This window comes from Sturnira hondurensis, unplaced genomic scaffold, assembly GCF_014824575.4.
Source record: "Sturnira hondurensis isolate 20B ecotype Veracruz unplaced genomic scaffold, ASM1482457v3 Scaffold0009178, whole genome shotgun sequence".
Lineage (NCBI taxonomy): Eukaryota > Metazoa > Chordata > Mammalia > Chiroptera > Phyllostomidae > Sturnira > Sturnira hondurensis.
In genome coordinates, this window is record NW_028081809.1 from 3,744,285 (window position 1) to 3,767,589 (window position 23,305).

General features: G+C 41.0%; 1 protein-coding gene across 3 annotated transcripts in view; it reads right to left on the reverse strand.

The window, feature by feature from the left end:
* The window catches only part of VWA3B (von Willebrand factor A domain containing 3B), a 172,488-nt gene that overhangs the window by 75,358 nt on the left and 73,825 nt on the right, over window positions 1-23,305 (reverse strand). For all 3 annotated transcript variants that reach the window (XR_005068002.1, XM_037056830.1, XM_037056829.1), the window contains exons 9-14: window positions 22,434-22,630; window positions 13,465-13,619; window positions 11,969-12,107; window positions 10,794-10,925; window positions 8,025-8,123; window positions 4,661-4,843 (exon numbers count right to left, since the gene is read on the reverse strand). Coding sequence is in view for 2 of the 3 variants with exons in the window: in XM_037056830.1 (XP_036912725.1) it covers window positions 4,661-4,843; window positions 8,025-8,123; window positions 10,794-10,925; window positions 11,969-12,107; window positions 13,465-13,619; window positions 22,434-22,630 (905 nt within the window). In the remaining variant the exon portion in view is untranslated. The remainder of the gene's footprint in view (window positions 1-4,660; window positions 4,844-8,024; window positions 8,124-10,793; window positions 10,926-11,968; window positions 12,108-13,464; window positions 13,620-22,433; window positions 22,631-23,305) is intronic.

A 23,305-nucleotide genomic window follows, 5' to 3' on the forward strand; every position in this document is an offset into this window, starting at 1 on the left:
CTTAACTGCCACACCAAGTCCTCTCTGCCCCAACTTCCCTGTCTTCTACCTTCCTAAACGCCTGGATCAATATCGCTTCCTCAAATCTTTCCTTGTCAGACTTCCCACACTTTCTGGGTGATTTTCTGGCATTTCTGGGTGTTTTCATTTTTAAGTTAGTTGTGTTCCTTCTCATCATTGTGTAATGAGGTGAGGTGTGTCTGCCTAAGCCTCCATCATGACCAGAACTCCCCTTTAACATTTATTTTAAATTAAAAAAAATTTTAAAGATATATTTTACTGATTATGCAATTAGAGTTGTCCCATTTTTCTCTCCCTTTTATTCCCCTCCACATTGCACTCCCTTCCCACCAGCATTCCCCCAACTTAGTTCACATCCTTGAGTCATACATATAAGTTATTTGGCTTCTCTGTTTCCTATACTATTCTTAACCTCCCCCTGTCTCTTTTGTACCTACCATTTATGCTTCTTATACCCTACACCTTTTCCCATACCCCTATTTCTGCCCCGCCCCCAATGATAACCCTCCATGTGATCTCCATTTCTGTGATTTGGTTCCTATTCTAGTTGTTTGCTTATTTGTTTTTGATTTTGCTTTTAGGTTCAGTTATTGATAGTTGTGAATTTGTTGTCATTTTAATGTTCATAGTTTCTATCTTCTTTTTCTTAGATGAATCCCTTTAACATGTCTCATAATTTATAAGGGCTTGGTGATGATGAACTCTTTTAACTTGACCTTATCTGAGAAGCACTTTATCTGCCCATCCATTCTAAATGATAGTTTTGCTGGATAGAGTAATCTTGGGTGTAGATCCTTGCCTTTCATGACTTTGAATACTTCCCAGCCCCTTCTTGCCTGCAAGTTTTCTTTGGAGAGATCAGCTATGGAAATTCCTTTATAGGTAAGTGTCTCCTTTTCTCTTGCTGCTTTTAAGATTCTCTCCTTATCTTTAATTTTGGGTAATTTAATTATGATGTGACTTGGTATGTGCTTCCTTGGGTCTAACTTCTTTGGGACTCTCTGAGCTTCCTAGACTTCTGGGAAGTCTATTTCCTTTGCAAGATTAGGGAAGTTCTCCTTCATTATGTTTTCAAATAAGTTTTCCATTTCTTGCTCTTCCTCTTCTCTTTCTGGCACCTTTATGATTCAGATGTTGGAACATTTAAAGTTGTCCTGGGGGTTCCCAAGCCTCTCCTCCTTTTTTTGAATTCTTGTTTCTTTATTCTGTTCTGGTTGAATGTTTCTTTCTTTCTTCTGCTCCAAATCATTGATTTGAATCCCAGTTTCCTTTCTTCACTGTTGGTTCTCTTTATATTTTTCTGCATTTCACTTTGCACAGCCTTCATTTTTCCTCTGTTTTGCAAGCATACTCAATCATTTCTGTAAGTATCCTTATTACCAGCATTTTGAACTCTGCATCTGATATGTTGACTCTCCATCATTTAGTTCTATTTTTGGAGTTTTGATATGTTTTTTCATTTGGGCCATATTTCTTTGTCTCAGCACACCTGTCACATTGTAAGGGGAGGAGCCATAGGCATTTGCCAGGGTGGGGCAATCCACTTTCCTGGTTGTGGTGTTGTATGTTGGGGGAGGGGTCCAAGAGGGAACAATGCCACTTGCTCGGCTCTAAGCTGGCTTTCAATACTTCCCTTGTTACCCATAAGCAAATTGGGCCCTCCTGATGATTTCTGAGGTGGGTGGCTTTGTGTGGATTGTAGGACCCTGTGGATCTCTCTAACAAACTCTCCTACAAGGCTGGGAGTTCTCCACCTGCTGCATCTCCTACAGGTTTTTACAGCCAGAGTTTTTGAGGCTTTATTTCCCTCAGTAAATTTCTGTGCTGGAACCCTGGGTTACATGGTCTGTCTCACTCCCCAGTTATTCCCTCTGGTTTATCTGCATGCAAATGTGAGACTGCCTGGTCTGCCAGCTACTGCTCTGCCACATAGCCCCTAGAAGACAGCTGTCTGTCTCCACCCCTCCTACCAGTCAGAATGAATGTTTCTTCTTTAACTCCTTGGTTGTTGGATTTCCATACAATTTTATTTTCTGGAAGTTCTGGCTGTTTTTTGTTTACAAATTTGTTGTCCTTCTTTTGGTATGTGCTTCCTTGGGTCCAACTTTTTTGGAGTTGACCAAGAAGAGACCAAGTGTATATGTACACCTCCATTTTTGCCAGAAGTCACCCCCTTTAACATTTCTTTATTGAAGGTTTATTGGGGATGAATTATTTAGGTTTTTGTATATTTTTAAGTGTCTTTACTTCACCTTCCCTTTTGAAAGATATCTCCACAACATACAGGTTATAAAATGATGAGTTTTTCTTTCAGTACTTTAGAAATGTTACTCCAAGGATTATATTGTAAGAATCCTGAAACACCAACCCAAAAGAACCTATGCACCCCAATGTTCATAGCAGCACAATTTACAATAGATAAGTGTTGGAAGCAACCTAGGGGCCTATCAGTAAATGAATGGATCAAAAAACTATGCTACATTTACATAATGGAATTCTATGCAGCAGAAAGAAAGAAGGAGCTCCTACCCTATGTGACAGCATGGATGGAACTGGAAAGCATTATGCTAAGCAAAATAAGCCAGGTAGTGAAAGACAAATACCATATGATCTCACCTTTAACAGGAACCTAATCAACAAAACAAACAAACAAGCAAAATATAACCAAAGACACTGAAATTGGGAATAGGTTGACAGTGACCAGAGGAGAGAGGGGAGAGAATTTCAGGGGAAAAGGGGAAGGGTTTGAAGGAAGAAGTATAAAGGACACATGGACAAAAACAATGGGGGGCGGGTGGAAACAGGAAGGAGGTGAGGAGGGCCTCAGGGGGCTGGGATGGGAGTAAAAACCAGAAAACTATATTTGAACAACAATTAAAATTAAAAAATGTTACTCCACTGTATTTTTAGTCACACTGTTCATCATGAGAAAACTGCTGTCATCCTTATATACATCCTATGTGCATCCTTCCTCTGTACATAATGTGCTTTCTTTCTAATTTTTTAAGTTTTTTTCTTTGTCAGTGCTTCTGAGAAGTTTGATTCTGGTGTGAATTGATGTACTTTTCTTCATGTTTCTTGAATCTGTGGGTTTATATTTGCAATCTAACTTGGAATATCTCTAGCCACAAGTTTTTAATTACACATTTACTAGGCTAGTTGAAGTTTTCCTCAGCTCATAGATGCCTGTTTTTGTTTGTGTTCATTTTAATTCTTTTTTTCTCTGTGTTACATTTTGGGTAGTTTCTGTTGCTACCTTATAGTTCACTAATCTTGGTTCTGCAATGTATGATCTGCTGTTTATCCCACTACATGTATTTTTCATCTTATACAATGTAGTTCATCTTTATAAATTTGATTTGTGTCCTACATGTATCTTACTTGTCTCTCCCTAACTTTGTGAACATAACAAATACAACTATAATAACTTTTAATGCACTGATACTAACATCTGAGTCAGTTATGGGTATGTTTTTATTTTTCTGTTTACATTTTCTCCTCATTATGGGCTTGTATTTTCCTGCTTCTTTGCATACCTGGTACTATTTGATTGGATGCCAAAATCTTTCAATTTTACTTTGTTGGGTGGTGGTTATTTTTTGCTTTCCTATAATTAGGTGAGCTCTTGAAGTTTTTTCATCAATGCAGTTAAGTCCCTTGGAAAAAAATTGATTCTTTTAGTTCTTGCATGTAAAATTTTCTAGGCAGAACTGGAGCAGTGTCAGGTTGCTCCCAACACTGAGGCAACACCCTTTTGTATATCTTCCCAAGGCCCAGAGGATTATAAATTTTTCTAGTCTAGCTTATGGGAGTAATCACTATTTCCAGCTCTTTGTGAATTCCGAGTTCTACTGCCTCCAACCAATCCTCTTGGATAATTCATTCCCTGGACTCAAGTAGTTTCCTCACATGCAAGCACTAATCAGTATTCTGGTTTGACCTGGTTTTAAAGTCATTCTTCGGGACAGACAACAAGATGAGAAACACATTCTCTAGAAGGGTATTCTTGAAATATATATCCTTAGGCCAAGACTGGATGATTAGGAAATAGAACTTCATTCACTTTCTCCCATTAGCACATTAGAATGAATTGTTTTATCAGCTGGTTACATGGTTACTTAGTCAAAGAAGTTAGAAGACAACTACCTAGCATCCTATTTTTTAAAAAGTTTCCCACAAATGCCTACAAACAGCAGTAGTTAACAGATTTCACATACGCACCCCCCCAGGGCTACTTGTTAATAATACAGATTCCTGAAATTTGGCAAAATGTTGATAACTTTTGAATGCAGCTGATGGGTACATGGAGGTCCACATACTCTTCTACTTTTGTATGTTTGAAAATTTCCACAAGAAAAAAAGCTTAGAAGAACATCAAATATGTTAAGATTCCTGGGCCTCTATGCCTAGAGCTTGATTTAGTGACTCGGAAGTAGAATCCAGGAATATGCATTTTTAACAAGTGTCTTTAGCTCAGATGGTCCTTGAGAAACACTAGTACCCCTATTATTAAGTGATTCATTTACTCAGCTTAGTTGTATCTATGGTTGCTGTCTTCCCAATGAAGGCATTGTCCCTGGGCCTCCAGACTGCAATGTTTAATTGCGTGAAAACTCTTCTCAGCTCATCAAGTTCTTACCTGAATAGCCTCTGGAGGACAGGGATCCTTGAAGCCAAATCTGTAAGAATGGAACTCTCCTCCAGTCAAAGAAGCAAGTTCTTTCAAAAAGTCATTTGCAATCTTGTCATTGTAATTGAAGGAGATGGTATAAATAGGAATTTTCTGATAACCTTTAACTTGGTCTATAACCATTTCAAGTGGCTAAAATGATAAGTTTTGAGGTGGGGTTGGGGTAGAGAGGACATGGAAGAGAGAAAAGGAGAAAGCAAAAAATAAGATGTTAATTTCCTTAGTATTTGCTCTGGAGAGTGAAACCTCAAGTAGTAATGACCTACAGTATATAGCAGTGAGTGGCTTCTTGGAAAGAGGTCAGTTCAGTTCAGTAAGGGAAGCAAACACTGACAGAGTACAAAGACCCATGACATGGCTCTTGCCCTCTGAGGGTGGGAAGAAGAGTCTGGAGAAAGATTTGGCTAACAAAGTCACTCAGCTTCAGGTGCACCTTAACTTAGAAGCCATGCTCTCAAGGTGGTGGGCTATGCATTAGGCCCCCCTAAAGTATTGCAGTCAGAAGCCATGAATAGAACATCCTGGCAATCAGGATGCTACAGGGTGTGGCCACTGGACCTTTATGTGGCTCCTAAAGGTCTCCACCAAAAGAGCATTTTCTAGCTTTAGACAAGCCATGGACAATGTGTCTCCCACAGAAAGCAAACAGAGAGAGAGACATTAAGAGTCCTTCTGGGAGCTGGGCACTCTTGTTGGGGCACAATATTAAACCCCAAAACTGTCTTGTGAAATAGTTTTGAAAAAACTGTGCCTTCTCAATACCTTGCTAGCAGGAGTATTACTTGGTACATCTTCTTAGTTGGGGGGCGGGATGTGATTTGGCAGTATCTATGAAAACGTATACCTTTTGACTGAGTGTACCTTTCAGAATTTGCACTACAGACATACTCACACATGTACAAAATGATATATATGCAGTTATTTTTGCAACATTGTATATAACAGAAAGATTGAAAACAACTTAAATGTCTATCTTCAGGGGATATAGCTAAATAGCCATATGATAGGATGGTAGACAGCTGTAAAATAAATGAGGAAGCTCTCTCTGAAATGATAATAAGCAATCTCTAAGGTATATCTTTTTCTAATAAAGGTCAGAATCGTGTGTTGAGCATGGTATCACTTGTATATTTTTAAAGGAAACATGTATAAGTACTTACATGCTTGCAAACAAACTATCTCTGAAAGAAGATATAGGAAACTGGTAATATACATTGCTTCTTAACTGGTGAACAAAGGGTGGGAAGGAGAATTGTCTCTATATAATCTTTTGTTCCTTTGTAATTTGTACCATGTAAATGTATTACAAGTGTAAATATATTACTATTCAAATAGTAATTACTATTTACAATAGTAAATTTATTACTATTCAAAAATTAAGTAAACATAATTAATGTTTATTAATCTGTATAATGGAATATGATTTATTGAGAATGTTGTTTCCGAAGAACTTCTCATAATTTGAAAAAACTCCAAATATTAGGAAAAAAGCAGGATGCAAAATTGAATTATGGATTATTTAACTTTTCTTCTTTCTTATCCTTATGCTTACCTTATTTCCTAAATTGCAATAAAATTAGTGGGAGTTTACTAAAAAGAAAAGAACCTCTTGTCCAGATAACTTTCAAATAAAAATATCTGGCCCCTGTTTCTCGGAGTTTCTGGACATCCATGGACTACAAGTTCTTTAACTTAGCTTCCTCTCTCAGGAACCCCCAAATCTGCTCCTTTTTAAAATTCAAATCAGTAAATAACATAATCATAAGTCAGTCATCTCGACCCTTTTCTCCCTTGTTCCCTCTTCTCCTCCCTATGCCCCCCCAAACCCTCTCCCAAAGTAGTCACCAAGTCCTTTGAGGCTATTTCTATGATCTCCTCTCTGAAGGGAATCCCCTTCTCCCCATTTTTTGCTGTTTCTAGCCAAGCTGGGCCTATACCAGTATACCAAGATCTAGTGTTTCCCTGGCACTAGGCAGGCACATTTCTAAAATACAGTTGGAAAGAACCATATGCTCCTCTGAGTGCAAGATCCCCGCCCCCTGCCAACAAGCCTGTGGTAAAATCATCCTTTCCATGTGGTGTTCAAGGACCTTTGCAATCTTCCCCAACCTAACTTTGGAGACTCTGCCCTGACACTCTTCCATCATTGCCCCTGTTCTCACATTGTTTCTCTGAACAGCCCCTCTGTTCCTGCAACCCAGAATACCACTCATCTCTGTTTAGAAAACTCCTCTTTCCAGACACAGCTGGAAATATCCCCTCCTTGGTGGAAACTTGCCTGGTTGTCCCTCTATCTTGTACAGCAAAATTCATCACTGTCTGCTCCCAGACATCTCATAGCACAAGCCAGCCCACTCCCCATATCATGTCTGAGTTGACTGTACATGCCTAGCATGCTCCCTAAAGTGTCAACATCCTGAAGGCAGGGATATTACTCATCTTTGCAGCCTAAACCTTGACACTACACATAGAACATAAACAGGGTGCAATACATTGCTTCTGAAGGGAAAGTACAGTGAAGTTGATGGGAAAATCATTCCAAATAAAATTTTACTTTACATACTATTTCTCTGTCATAATACATCTAATGCTGCAGTAAATTCAGTTGCTTTACTGTTTAATCCTTGGACCACAGGACACAGGATAGTTTATACTATTTGTCTAGCTGTCTCCATATGCAAACACCTCCCAATGAAGGAAACAAGTTGGTACTAAATCACTTTAGTGGTTAATTTACACTGTACTGGCCTGTAAATCTGTATATTTATCTAACACCCAGAGCATTAGTCTTTCACTCATAAAGCTCAAACAAAGATGAACAGACTCTGCTAGAACTTTCAAATAAGTTTCAGTCAGGCTAAACAAAACAAAGAACATTCAACTGCAAAGGCATGCTTTTGTTTAAATGATCACTAAGTTGAAATTAAGCATAAAATCAAGGGTATTATGCAGTGACATGTTTAGATTCAGAGTTCCCAAAGGAAAAAAATCAACAAGAATCTTCTCTTAGTTTATAATAAAATATAAACCAGTCTTCAGGGGCAGGTGGAGGCCTCCCATGGGAGCGTTCTCCAGGCCTGAAGGCATGTGGAGCACTAGCCAGACAACACTCAGGGTCATATGAATTGTTTTGTGTTTCAGTAGACAAGGAAATTCCTCTGTATATTTTCTCACCTCAGTTCTGAGACCCTCAGCCAAGGAAATATCTTTCAACAGCAATCAGGTGACAGTTCGAAAAGTCCCCAAACCCATTCTTGACATTGACTTGCAGGGTATTGGTGAGTCACTCTTTGTCCCCAACTTTGATAAGTACCTGATCAGGTCTCCCATCTGTCAAAAGGTAAATTGCTTGTGTTTCCTTATCAGCAAAAGCAATTTGCAGGGCACTCAGAGTGTTTGTGGAACTCCCAGTCTACAGAAAAGAATACCAAGCACACACTTGAATCTCAAGAAAGATCTCAAACAAATGTTTACTGCTTCCAAAAAAGAAATAAAAGTACCTGTGAAATAAAAGCTACATTAAAAATTATATTGAGATAATAATTTAAGCCCAGAAATTCCAAGAAGCCAACCCCCTGGGCGTGACATAAGGCCTGCCTCCTGCTGGTCCCAGGACTGCTGGGTGGCAGGGCTGTGCATGTCTGTCCTGACAACTGAGCTCTTAATGCGATTCTATCTTTCTGTGTTTCTGTGGGAGGCACTGAGCCAGTTACTGTTCATTTAGCTGTCAACACAAGTTCAGCACACAGCCTGACTACACCCTGGCGGGGACCATGTTTGTTTCAAACAAGGATTGATTCACAACACCCAAGATTTGGCAAACACAAATGTGGTATCATTAGCAACCTGGAGGTACAACAAAGAAATTGTAAGTTTAAAAACTCCCACACTTTCTGCCCAGGGATATGGAGCACTGACAAGAGTGTCACTCCAAAACTCACAATGAAAGAACGGCAAGACAAACAGCAAGCAGGGAAGTGCTGTTACACCCATTGGAGTGCTCAGGTCACAGGGCAGCCAACTGGCCCCAAATGCAGGGGGAGATGGGCACCTGCAGAGTCAGGCGAGATGCATGCACTGGCCTTCTGGAACAGGATGCAGCCAGATACTTGTGAGAAAAGTTTCCCTGGCACGGTTGGTGAACTGTCAGAGGCTACCCTGGTGTGTACTGGCTACAGGGTGAAGGCCTGGATGTCATGACTGCAGGAGGAATCCATGCTCTCTTGGAGGCATTTTCATCACAAGCCCCAGACTGCTCAGAGAAAAGGCTGAGAGAGCGCCAGGAAAGTCTCCTTCATATGGCAAGACTGGGGAACAGGGACAGTGAAACTTGAATCTCCAGAGATCCTTTGCCTGTATCTCCCTTATAAAACGAAAACCTTAAACTGTGTATGATGGGGAGGTGGAGAAAAGGGCAGAAACATGTCACCCTTAGAGCACAGATGAAAACCCAGGAGAGCTGGTGGAAGGAAAGAGGGAGGGACAGGAAGAACGGGGCTAGGTGCTGGGCTCAGAGCTGCTGAGAGGGCCACACCCCTAGTAAACATCAACTAAAGAGATTGGGTTAATGCAGCAATTTTCAACCCTTTTCCTCTCATGGCACATATAAACTAATTACTAAATTTTTGCAGCACACCAAGAGATGTATTTTTTGCCAATCTGACAAAAAAAATAGGTATAATTTTGATTCAGCCACACCAGATGCCTATTGTGTTGGCTGCGGTCATTTGTTAATTTGACAATCTAAGGGAAAAGAGGTCAGTGCCCTAAATAGACGGGTACTGCATGTTTTAAAAATCCTGTAGCACACTGTTGAAAATTGCTGGGTTATGGTGTGAACTTCTGTAGTAGAATACCTGTGAGATTTAGTGATGTGGTCTCTTGATGAGCTTGATCTCCCAAGCTCACTGGTCTTGGGATTGCCAAGGATACCTCAGACAAGGGTTTAATCTCCAAACTATACAAAGAACTTACGCGACTCGACTCTAAGAAGACAAGCAACCCAATTAAAAAGTGGACAAAGGACTTGAACAGACACTTCTCCAAGGAGGACATACAGAGGATGCAGAGACTCATGAAAAGATGATTAATATCGCTAGCTATCAGAGAGATGCAAATTAAAACCACAATGAGATACCACTTTACACTTGTCAGAATGGCCATCATAAACAAAGCAACAAACAACAAGTGTTGGAGAGGTTGTGGAGAAAGGGGGACCCTAGTTCACTGTTGGTGGGATTGCAGACTGGTACACCCACTATGGAAAACAGTATGGAATTTTCCCAGAAAACTAAAAATGAATATGCCTTTTGATCCAGCAACTCCACTGCTTGGATTATATCCTAAGAACCCTAAAACACCAATCCAAAAGAACCTATGCATCCCAATGTTCATAGCAGCACAATTTACAATAGCCAAGTGCCGGAAGCAATCTAGGTGCCCAGCAGTAAATGAATGGATCAAAAAAACTATGGTACATTTACACAATGGAATTCTGTGCAGCAGAAAGAAGGAGCTCTTACCCTTTGTGACAACATCAATGGAACTGGAAAGCATTATGCTGAGTGAAATAAGCCAGGCATTAAAAGACAAATACCATATGATATCACCTTTAACAGGAAGCTAAACAACAAAACAAACAAGCAAGCAAAATATAACTAAAGACACTAAAATAGAGAACAGGCTGACAGTGACCATAGGGGATAGGGGAGGGAATTTTCAGGAGAAAAGAGGAAGGGTTTACAAGAACAAATATAAAGGACACATGGACAAAAACTAAGGGGGGTGGAAATGGGAGGGAGGTGAGGAGCACTGGGGGTATGGGCTGGGATGGGAGTAAAAGACAGAAAACTGTACTTGAACAACAATTAAAATAAATTTAAAAAAAAATATATATATATATCACAAACATATTATTGAAAAAAATTGCTGGGTTAACACAATCTTTATAAACCAAATGAGTGCCTATGTGAAGCCCCTGCCATCCTTGCAGCTCAAAGCACTTCCTCAAGGATTTCTTTTCAGGATGACCTCAGCAGATCGTCAGGTCAGACTGCCTCTCCCAGCCCAGACTCCATCTTACCTTCATGTCTCCAACCCAAGACTGAGCCCCTTTCAAATTGTCTTCATTGATTTCAACCAGTTTTTCCCGCCAAGCAACTGCTTGACCAGCAAACTGCACAAAATTGAATTTCCTTTTAAATTTCAGCTGTTCCTATAAGAGACAATCATTAGTTAGCCATCAAACCACTCAAATGTAAGAAAATATTAGGACAGGTCATTTTGATAAGTTTTAATCACTCTAATATCTATTTTCTGTTCTAGAAGCTAAAACTTACATTCAATAGAGAAAATCATTTCTAGTACAAGACATTTAAGTAAAATTTATAGACAGTCCGAATACTAAACTTTACAAATGTATATATGCATGAATATATATTATATATGACATATATCAGTTAATATCAATACATATAACATGACATTAAATATCTCTAATACTGATATTAATAATATATCAAATATGCACACTAAATGTAATATGCTAAAGAAAAAGAAATTCAAAACAGTGTTGCATTTTGGTCATCACCTTTTTGGTAAGGCTATTATTCCATTACATAACTATTCACTTGCCTTCCATTAGCCTGTATTTCTCCAATAGAGGATTACCAAATTAAAAGTTGTATTTTGTAGTTGTCAACACTCCCCACAATTATTTTCTGTGGATAATACATCAATAATACTGACTCATTACAGCACTGTGTTGCCCCTTTCTCAGCGTGGGAACTTTGAGTTAGGAAACACAGGTTGTCTGCTTCAGGCCCTGCAACTCAGAGGCAGCACAGGCTGAATGAGAACAGCAGGCTCCTGACCATCAATGCTGGACCTGTGTGCACACAGCACCCCTCGTAAATATCGGACATTAAAATTCAAATGCCACCCTAAAGACAAAAACCATGGAGATGTGTGCACACCACAGACTTCAGGATAAAGAAAGCCTCCAACAATGGACACAGACACTCCCTCAGTAACCCAGGTGTTGCAGAAAGGACCCACTAGAGGGGGGGTCTGCTTGCAAAGGGGAACTGATGATTCTCTAACTGACAAAAGGGAGTTTTCCCTACAATGGCTTTCCTGTGGATACTTGACTGCAAACCTTGCCTGTGCATCTCCCATAACCAGAACAGATGATGATCGGTGAAGAAGCTGTTGTGATACACAGGCCCCCAGATGTGTGAACTGATAGCTCCATCTAACCTGTATAAACTGGATGATCTTGTCCTTCACCAAGTCCAGTTTGCCCTTCATTGAGTGAGATGTATCAATGAGGATGTAGATGCAATCATTAGACACTTTCCCAAAAAGGATTTGACTCCCATCTTGTAGCCATTTAATCCTAGGCAGGAAATAGTTTGAAAGTGAATGGTTGGAGCCTGTGGAAGGAGAGCATCTTCCTGAGAACTGAGTGGTGCACCTATGGAGGCCAGAGCTGTGCTGTATTGTTCACATACAATCTTCTGTGAATGGATTAATCACTCGCTTTGACAGGTTTCTGTGGAAAATCCTGCACTGGAGCTGACTCCCTCATTGCCCCCTTCCTTTATCCATCATCAATCCAAGTAAAACAGAACTACGAAAATTAATAGGGCAGAAAAGTAAATCCAACACTGGGTTCCAAAGTCAAAAGTAAATTATTTCCAGTCATCTGAGAGTTTGAAGCCCTCAGCTATGATTTCAGACCCTTTGTTCTCCTACCCCTGGTGACTGCAGTCATGCTAGTAACGCTAGCATGTTTCTAACGCATCAGTGCTGCATATGTTCAACGTCAGGCCACTCAGGTCCCTGTAATAACAAAGTGCCAGGCAGCTGTCTGAGCAGCACAGCTTCTGTGGCACAGGCTTAGGCTGTCACCACATGGCATAGAATTAAATTCACAGCTGCAGGAAAAGCCAGGGGGAGGGAGAGTCCAATGGAAAAATATTTGAAATCAAGTTCAGAGTCCAGCAATGCCTAGGCAATAAGAATTTGTAGAACAAACTGCTGGAGAGTACTGAATGAAAGGAAATAAAACATTCCAAAATTTGTGAGAGGCAGGCAGCTAAAGAGATACTCAGAAGAGAGATTATCTAATCAAGTGTTTGCTTATATGTAAAGAAAGGTCTCAAATTTGTGATATAAGTGTCTTAAGAAACTTAAAGTAAGGAGAAGAAAGAAAAATGGCACAGAAAGGAGAAAACCCTGTAGAGGAAAAAAAACAATGAACAGAAAAAATGTTATAGAATTTTTTATGTTATAGAATTACATCTTTATGATATTGTAATAAAAAATTTTGCAATAAAAACGGGTGTTATTCGTGCCAGATCCTGTATATATATTTCCATTATATTCAGATATTTCACATTGTGACAGTTACCCTAAAATTAAATATATTCAAGAGTACAGAGGACGGATGTAATACAGTTTCAATAACTGTGGCCAACAAGAAATTCAAGACATGAGGAGAAGTATTCCTTAGCTTCCTTTGGTGATGCACAACCACCACAATAACTCCACATTTGTTTGCTGGTTTTTAGAGTCAGAATCCAAATGTCATCCTTTGTTATTAACAACAAGGCCACCAGCAAACCATCAGATGCCAACCTTGACTTAACATGTTTACTGGCCTTTTCGCTTGGTTAAGCTTTACAAAGAGATCAAGCAGGCTTGAATTTCAAAAGACTTGAGCCATTTTACCATCCTGTAAATACACCAACCTCCTTTGGATCTGGGCCAGGACTGCATGAATTTTCTCACTGTACCATGTATACTTCTCCTTGGTAATGCAGACATGGACCAAGCTCCCGTCCTTCCAGGGAACATGGACAAATCTGCTACAATATTTCGCATGGACTATCTTCTTGTTGGTCTCCTAAGGAAAGCACAAAGAACAGAAGCCACTCAGAAGTCACTCCCCAGAAGAAAAGTCTCCAGGTGGCACATCTATCTCTGCCTTATTTATGCAGCTCTTAGCACTCACTCCCACAGTGAAATCATTCAGCTGTTGGTTTGACCAAACATGCACTGGGGCTTGCCCTACACAGAGACTAGTTGTGGAAGTCACAAATGAGGGTCGGAAAGACGTGTAATTTCATCTGTGCCCCAGAGAAGCTATCACTTCCAGCAGCGGAACACCTAGAGAATGAGTGCAGATAGAGAAGAGGTCTGAGGACTGTGCCTTGAGACCCTCTGGCATTTAGAGTTTGGGAAAGAAGTAACAAAGAAGGCAGAGAAAGAATAGCTGTGAGGTAGAAAGAAAAACAGGACAGTGTATTTCCTGTAAGTAAAAAAAAAATTTAGCCCTGGCTGGTGTGGCTCAGTGGATTGATTGACAGCCTGCCAACCAAAGGGTCACTGGTTTGATTCCCAGTCATGGCACATGCCTGGGATGCAGGTCAGTTCCCAGCAGGGGACACATGAGAGGCAACCATACATTGCTGTTTCTCTCCCTCCCTTCCCCTCTCTCTAAAAATAAATAAATAAATAAATAAATAAATAAATATCTGTTAGAAAAATTCAAGGAAGTAATCAAACTATATCAAATGTTGATGACAGGCCAAGGAAGAGACTGAGAATTGACCCCTGGAATTAGCAACTCAGGTATCCCTATAAAGAGTGGGTTTTGGTGGAGAGGGGGCCTTCACCTGACTGGAGTACATTTAAGAGAGTATGGGAGAACCACAGAATTGCAGAGTGGGAATGTATAAAACTCTAAGGGAATTGGATTATAAGGAGGAGTTGAGGAATGAGGCTAATGAGGCAGAGCTGGAGGCAAATAGAGGTTTAAAGCCCTGTTTAATATGGGAGAAATAACACCATGTTTATGTACTGATGGGAAAGATCTAGATATCAGAGCAATACTGATGATAGAAAATAGAAAGGGGGAGAATGAATGAATGAGGGAATAGGGATCAGTGAACATATGGAGGGCTTGGCCTTAGACAGACGCAAGGACAGTTCAGCCATCCTAGAAGATGTTAGAGGAGAACACAGATTTAGATGCTGGGAGATTTGTAGCTCTGAGGTAGCTCTGAGATTTTCACTACAAGGTTCAGTGAAATGGGAACAAGGTCATCTGCTGCGAATGAGATGGAAGAGATGTTGAAGTTTGAGGAGGAAGAAGAAGGTAGACATCTTGCAGAATGGAAGTCTGAATGGACTAGGAAAGGACAGTGGGATTGTAGTGCAGCACAAAAGATCCACCTGGAGTTACAGGTCATGGATTTAAGGTGAAACCAGACAGCATGACTGTGTGTTTTTCTCCATTTCATCCACTGTAGTCAACTGCACAGGTATAAGGCAGAAAAGGCAGGAAGTTGGGTTTAACCAGGGCTGGGGTTTTGCCAGGGAGTATAATAATCTACAAGAGAAAAGTAATTCAGGATACATGATAGGACTAAAGGATGGAGAGAACAGAGAAAAGACAGTAGAAACAACAGACTGTACATCCCATTGGGGTTGAAAGATTGAAGGAATTAGAGCAGCAGAGGAAATGATCTAAAAAAGTGATCAGAGACTTCCAGCCAAGATGGAGGCATAGGTAGTGTGCCTCCACCCACAACCAAAATAAGGACAACAAAAATTTAGAAACAAAATAACGACCAGAACTTACAGAAAACTGAACTGGATGGAAGTCGGACAGCCAAGGAACTGAAATAGACACATTCATCCAGACCTGTAGGCGGGGCGAGGCGGGCAGCTGAGCGGAGAGGGGTTGCGGCACAAGAAGCAGTGACACCAGGTGCACAAGGCACCCTGGGCATGCAAGACGGTAGCAGGTGAACCCTGAATGCCCAGGCAATGGTTGGAGGACCCTGGGCACGGGGTGGCAACGGTCAAACCCAGCAAGGGGGCCAGTGTGAAGTGAGGCACTGCAAGCAAGGCAGCTGGCTCACTGAAGGTGCCACATTTGCATGCATATAACTGGGGAGTGAGACAGACCGAACAACCTAGGGCCTCAGTGCTGGAAAATAAAGCCTCAAAACACCGATTGAAAACACCTGTGAAGATTGACGTGCAGGGAGAGACTCCCAGCCTCACAGGAGAGTTCATTGGAGAGACCCACAGGGTCCTATAACATACACAAGCCCACCCACCTGGGAACCAGCACCAGAAGGGCCCAATTTGCTTGGGGGAACCGGGAGAAGGGACTGAGGTCTGACAGAGAGTGGAGCCAGTGCCATTGTTCCCTCTCGGACCCTGCCCCCATACACAGCATCACAACCCAGCAACTGCATTGAGCTGCCCTGGTGAACACCTAAGGCTCTGCCCCTCATATATAACAGGTGCAACAAGACAAAAAAAAATGGCTGAAACAGAAGAACAGATCAAAGCTCCAGAAATAATACAACTGAGTGACCAAGAGATAGCCAACCTATCAGATGCATAGTTCAAAGCACTGGTGATCAGGATGCTCATAGAATTGGTTGAATGTGGTCTCAAATTAGATTTAAAAAATGGAGGCTACACTAAGCAAAATGAAGGGAAATGCACAGGAAACCAATAGTGATGGGAAGAAAATTGGGACTCAAATCAATGGAGTGGACCAGAAGGAAGAAAGAAACAACCAAACAGAAAAGAATGAAGAAACAACAATTCAAAAAATAAGGAGAGGCTTGGGAACCTCCAGGACACCTTTAAACATTCCAACATCTGATTTATAAGGGTACCAGAAGGGGCAGAGGAAGAGCAACAAGTGGAAACGGTATTTGAACAAATAATAAAGGAAAACTTCCCTAATCTGGCAAAGGAAATAGACTTCCAGGAAGTCCAGGAAGCTCAGAGAGTTCCAAAGAAGGTGGACCCAAGGAGGAACACACCAAGGCACATCACAATTACATTACCCGAGATTAAAATGAAAGAGAGAATCCTAGAAGCAGCAAGAGATAAGAAGACAGTTACCTACGAAGGACTTCCCATCAGACTGTCAGCTGATTTCTCAAAGGAGACTTTACAGGCAAGAAGGGGCTGGAAAGAAGTATTCCAAGCCATGAAAGGCAAGGACCTACATCCAAAATTTCTCTATCCAGCAAAACTTTCATTTAGAATGGAAGGACAGATAAAGTGCTTCTCAGATAAGGTCAAATTAAAGGAGTTCATCATCATCAAGCCCTTATTATATGAAATGTTAAAGGGACTTATCTAAGAACAAGAAGATAAAAAGATGTATAGTAAAATGACAGCAAACTCACAATTATTAACAACCACACCTAAAACAAAAACAAACTAAGCAATCAACTAGAACAGGAATAGAACCACAGAAGTGGAGATCACCTGGAGGGTTAGCAACAGGGGAACGGGAGGAGGAGAGAGGACGAAAGGCACAGAGAATAAGTAGCATAGATGGTAGGTAGAAAATAGACAGGGGGAGGAGGGCAAGAGTAGTGCGGGAAGTGTAGAAGCTAAAGAACTTATGACACATGGACATGAACTAAAGTGGGGGAATGTGGGTGGGAGGGTGTGCAGGGTGGAGGGGAATGAAGGGGGAGAAATGGGACAACTGTAATAACATAATCAATAAAATATATTTCTAGAAAAAGTGATTAGCCCTGGCTGGCATAGCTCAGTGGACTGGGTGAGGGCTGCAAACCAAAGTGTCGCTGGTTCAATTCCCAGTCAGGGCACATGCCTGGGTTGAAGGCCAAGTCCCTACTTGGGGGCACACAAGAGGCAACCACACATTGATGTTTCTCTCCTTCCCTTCCTCCCTCTCTAAATATAAATAAAAATAATATCTTTTAAAAAGTGATCAAATACTGGGACCTTAGAAATTGATTATGTGGGTTATGATCACACAGCTATCTGAAACAACAAAGTCAAGGGTATGTCTGTGACAGGAGTGGTAGACATGGAGTGGAGGAGAAAGCTGTTAGAGAAGAGTAGGTCAGGGAAATGAAAGATCAGGCTATGGGAAGGGTAATTTACATGTATTGACCTTACTAAGAATTGAAACAGAGCCAGTGACAGTGAGCCAGAAGCTTCATCTTTAAGGATTGATAGAGATAACCTAGGCTTCAGTAGGTGACAGCCACATTCTGATGACATGGGAAGAGGGCAGGAGAATGATCAAGAAGCAGCAAAGAGGCCACTGCCTATCTCCAGGCCCACGGGAGATGGGGAAAGAAAACAGGGTCTTTGAGAGAACGCAGACAAGCAGAAGAAGGGAACATTTCAGAATGCCTGAGACTCTGGGTGCAGGGGCATTGCTGATGACATCTAGGTCTAGGGGGCACAGTGAAAGAGTTCTAGGAGTCAGGAAGGAATGCAGGAGGCTCAGAGAAGGGAGGTCAGAGACACACATGAATGAGATTCAGGGGTTCAGTGGTGACGGATGTGAACAGGGTTGAAGGGCATGATGAGATCAGCCCTGATGTTGCCGAGGCAGGTAGAGAAGGGAACCACAACTCCACAGTGGTGCAAGAAGGAAGGAGAAAGATGTCCTCTCATTCTCACACGTTCCTGGGGATGGCACATGAGAGTGTTCCCTACTCTCAATCTCTTCATATGGCACCTGCCAACTGTGTCTTAAGCACTGGCAAGTAGAAACATACCAGACCATAAGTTTACGTGAATACAGTTGTTAGGCAGCACAGTCTCAGAATGGGAAGGGCACAGTGTGAGAGCCAACCAGATCCGAGCTCAAGCCATGCCTCTACCTGCCATGAGATGGCAGGTAAATTGCCTAGCCTTTCAGAGGCCCTGTGACTTTGTTTTCTCATGTGTGATATGAGAGCACAAATGTTCACCTTATATAGAAAGCACATGGGCATTCCATAAATGCTCATTTCTGACTCACCATGTTTTTAATAAAGAAAATGCAGGTAACATCTACTGGGCATCTCCCAAGTGCCAGGCACTGTGTTCAGACACACATTTTTTTATCCCCACCTGAGGTTATGTTCATTGATTTTAGTGAGGGGAGGGAAGAGAGATGGAGTGGGGGAAAGAGAGATCGAGAGAGCAAGAGAGAGATATCGGTTGCCTTCCATATGCACCCTGACTAGGGATGAAGCCCACAACCTAAATATATATGCCCTCACCAGGAATTGAACCTGCAAACTTTTCTGTATGGGATGACACCCCAATCAACTGAGCCACTTAACTAGGGAATGGCATTCATTTTTAAAATTTGGCCTTTAAACCACACACATTACAGATGTGGAGGGTGAGACTCAAAGAAGTTAAATTTTTGCTCAACATCTCATAATTAATAACTGGTAGAAAGAGCATTCATACCCAGGTCTTCTTACTCCAAATTTGATGCACTGTCTACCTAACCCTACTGCCTAGTATAGTGAAGGCTCAATAAATATTTTCTATTCTTTCCTTTATATTCCTTGCTCTACGGGACATATCAGTAAAAATGTTGCTGCGTGAAATATCTGATATTTTCCTGCCAATGTTCTCCTCTAGGACTTTAATGGTGTCATGGCTTATATTTAAGTCTTTTATCTACCTTGAATTTATTTTGGTGTATGGTGTAAGTTGGTGCTAGAGTTTCATTTTTTTGCATGTCGCTGTCCAGTTCTCCTAACACCATTTGTTGAAGAGGCTATCTTTACCCCATTTTATGTTACTGCCCCCTTTGTCAAATATTAATTGGGCCTTTCACTGTTTCTACTCTGTTTATGCAAAGACTCTTCATTAGCATGAACAGGCATTCTTTGTCTTCTAAGTGAAAAAGAGAAAGAATTGAGTTTCAGAGACAACTTTTTTTCTTTAATTTTCTTTCCTCTTATTTGGAGAAACAAGCTGTAAAATACTCTTAGAAAGCCACTTAAGAGGCTAAAGAGAAAAATAGTTATGATACTATTGTGTTTTTCTTTCTTCCTCCCTCCTTCCCTCCCTCTTCCTCCCTTCTTCTCCCTCCCTCCCTCTCTCTCCCTCCCCCTCTCTTTCTCTCCTTCCTTCCTTCCTTCCTTCCTTCCTTCCTTCCTTCCTTCCTTCCTCTCTTCCTCTCTTTCTTCCTTTCTTTCTCTCCCCGCACAGTGGCTTTGTCACTCAGAGAAGTGAAAACAAAAAGAGAAACTCTGCTCAGGAGGAGCAAGGAGTAGAACTGAGGTGAACAAGTCTTTTTTCAGAGCATGCACCTCTCTGAATACACTCTGGACACTCACAAGTTAGTTCCCATCCTGTGTTGGAGGGATGCTTGGAAGGCAAGGACTGTGTTGGGAAGATGTGTTTGAACATTCTGAACTAAAACTCTTTAAATATTTGTGAATAAATATATCATTATACTGGGTTAAACAGTCCAGAGTCATCTTTGGAATTACCCTCTTTTGAACCCCCAAAGGATCTCACGTGAAAACCTCATACAGTAATCCCCAGATAGTCTGTGTATAGCCATGGTATTACTAGAGTGTGTATGAGATTAGCATATTTAGTATTTATGTTACAGTATTCATAAAATGAAAAGTATTCTTATAATATTTGCAAAAATGGACTACTTGAAATATCTCAACTATGTTTGTATTTCTTTCTGTGTTAATTAAAGAAACATTAATACAAATAAATAAATAAATATTTGCTAGAGGAACAAATGGTAATATTAGAGTGGGTTTTTGAACACCAGGGCTGTCTTTGTACATAAGCTGCACAAGCAACCATGAATGTGATGTGATTTCAGGGGTGCCCTGAAATACCAAGTTACAAGACTTTGCCTGAAATTTCCTAACTAGAAATAGATTTTTGTCTCATCCTCCTAGTTGCTCATTTATCTTAGAATGCTACAAGAAAGTTCTTTTTAGTCATTTATCTCAGTGTAAGTGAGTTTCCTAGATCAGTATAAAAACCTACAAAATGGTTTTTGTAGTTAAAAGTTTAGGGGCCTGCCCAGTGGGAGTCTGGGAGAACCTTAAATAAGCTACCTTATTTCACAGCCTCAGTTTCTTCCTAACTTATACACACCATAATTTTTAGTATAAATTCAGTTTCATATATGTAGCACCAAATACTAAAGATAAAATTGTCATCTTTTCACCAATATTTGTGAAAGAGGAGAATTGTACTATATATTTCTCAACCTTCACTACATTATTATTTGCTAGCACAAGAAGCTTGAGGTAAAATTCCCCGTTTAAAAGCCAAATTATTTAAACTCTCCCTATAAAACTTCACATAAAACTATCAAGGAAGAACAGAGAAAAACCATGTTAGAGAGAAACCTGAGCACACTACCACATTGCCAGGAGGTTGCAGTGAGCTGTGTTCAAATGGACGAGGATTTATATTTTTAAATATCAGGTCTTCATGAATTTTAAACAATGAAAATTTAGTTATGTTTGATTTCCTGAACTAATAACATTACTGAATAATGTCTACAAAATCAGAAAACTGTGCTGGGGAGGAAACAAATGAAATTTTCTCGCAGTGCAGCGATTACTCTGCATCCCAGGAGATACACCAGGAAACAGGTCTTGCGTCAGTTCTGCATTTTTCTTCTAATTCAATTTTTACATTTTCCTCTTTGCAGTTCATCGCCAAAACACAGCAGTAAGAGGGCAAACAGACAACATCACGTGACTACTGTAGCCCTCAAAGAAAGAGCCCTTCCCTGAGGAGCCCTGTGCAGGCAGCCCAGTGAGTGTCAGAGAGACCAGGGTTTCACCTCTGACTGGACAGACATCTCAGCGATGGTCCTGACATTGCACTGGAGATGCAGAGAATAACATAGAGTGGTTTCCATTGAAGAAGGACTTGAGCTCCTCTCCCAGTCATGTCTGTGAAGTCACCATTACCAGCAGGTCTGCTGTGTTGCTGGCATTTCAGTACACTACACAGTGGGTATCTGGGGCTTTACCACCTTCTCAAAGAGATTTCCTTCAGTTTTAACGAATTTACAACATTCTTTTTATCCCAATTTTCTGTTTCATATTGTGACACCTTTTAGTCTTTCTGTAATTCTAAACTTTTAACAATTCTGGTTTCTAGTTATACATCAGTATTTCTCAAAGTGTGGCCCCCTGGACCAGGTACTTCAGCATCATCTAAAGATTGTTATTAATGCAAATTCTTGGCATCCCCACCCTGGGCCCACTGACTCATGCATGTTGATATTTAGGGGCCATTACTAGAGATCATCATCCTTCCATTGTGAGCTAGAGTTGGGCACTTAGAGAAGCCATATCCTTTTTAGACCCATTGGCATAACAGAATTACAGCTTTCGAAAGTTCTCAATATTCAGCCTTCCAGTGCTATAACCCCTTAAAGAATTTGATTTTGTGTTTATTGGGAATCTTCTAAATACTGGCTGGTGGTCCAAGACTAATGTATCATTGAGATAGTGACAATACGAGAGGACCCTAATAGGAATGCCTGCTTTGGGCATATTCACCAGTAGTTTCTTTCTTCCATTTAATATGGAGGAGTAAAGGGCTTCTCTTTAGAAATACTGTTGAATAATTCTGACACTCAAAATTCCTGAATTTCTACAAGCCCAGCTCTTGGCTTATGTATAATTATTGTATAATTCACTTATTTCAAGGAACCATTCCCAGAGTTGATCTCCACTCAGAGGAGTATATGATGAGAAGAAGAGGGGACATTCTTCTGCAAGTAAACTCTAGACAGCTTCTCTCCATGTGGCCTTTAACCTTGGCCCTGTCCTGAGTTCTGGCCTAAGGGAGGCCCTACCCACCTGCTTAGGGTATCAAGAGAAGGCCACAGCCCCACTGGGTTTGCACTCACCGCACTGGTCTGTATGTACTCGTTCTCAGGCTTGGCTTTTATATCAACAACTCCATCAGCATGGCGGAAGGAGCAGTCAGCAAGGACATCATAAAATGACAGATTTTGAGCTTTTAAGCCATATTTCTGCAGCCACTTCTTAGAGTCCCAGATGTCTTCTGGATTTGATTCATTTCCAACAGAGGTTGCTCCTGATTCTATTTTTGGAATCACAATTTATTAGCCATTCATATTACATAAACCATTCATATTACACAAGCCATTTATATTTTACCCCACCCTAGTATTTACCAAGCTGGAGAACATGTTCTTTGTTAGGCCCCACTTGTTTCAGGAAGAACACCTTTGAAGGCAGGACTGGCAAAGAATCCCTTCACAAGATTAGAAGGCAGGAATCTGCTACTCTCATCTTACTTCCTCCTCTACCTATTTTGACTGGCCCCATGCACTGGTGGAGATGGCCAACAAACCGAGGCTGTGTATTGGGAGAGCATTAAACTTGGGGTCAGAATCTCTGGGTTCAAGTTCTGCCTTGATCACTTATGAACTTGGACAAGTTCTCAAACTTGGACAAGTCATCCCACTTATCCTCCATAAGGATAAGTGCAGCGATTATCCTCTGCAGTGTCAGAGAGACCAGGGTAGCATACAACTGGTCTCTCTGACTTTCAGCAAATTCTTCACCTGCTGAAGGAAGATAGCATCTACTGTGCTTTCCCTGCTGTGTGGAAGTGATTCAAGGAGAAAAGCCATTGGAAGTGCTTTGTAATGAGGGGGGAGAAGTAGAGGCATGTAACCTGCATTGAAGTTGAAGTCAGTCAACCCCAGCAGACTGGTGTGCTGCCTGCCAGGAGTTCCCTTGGTAGATTTAT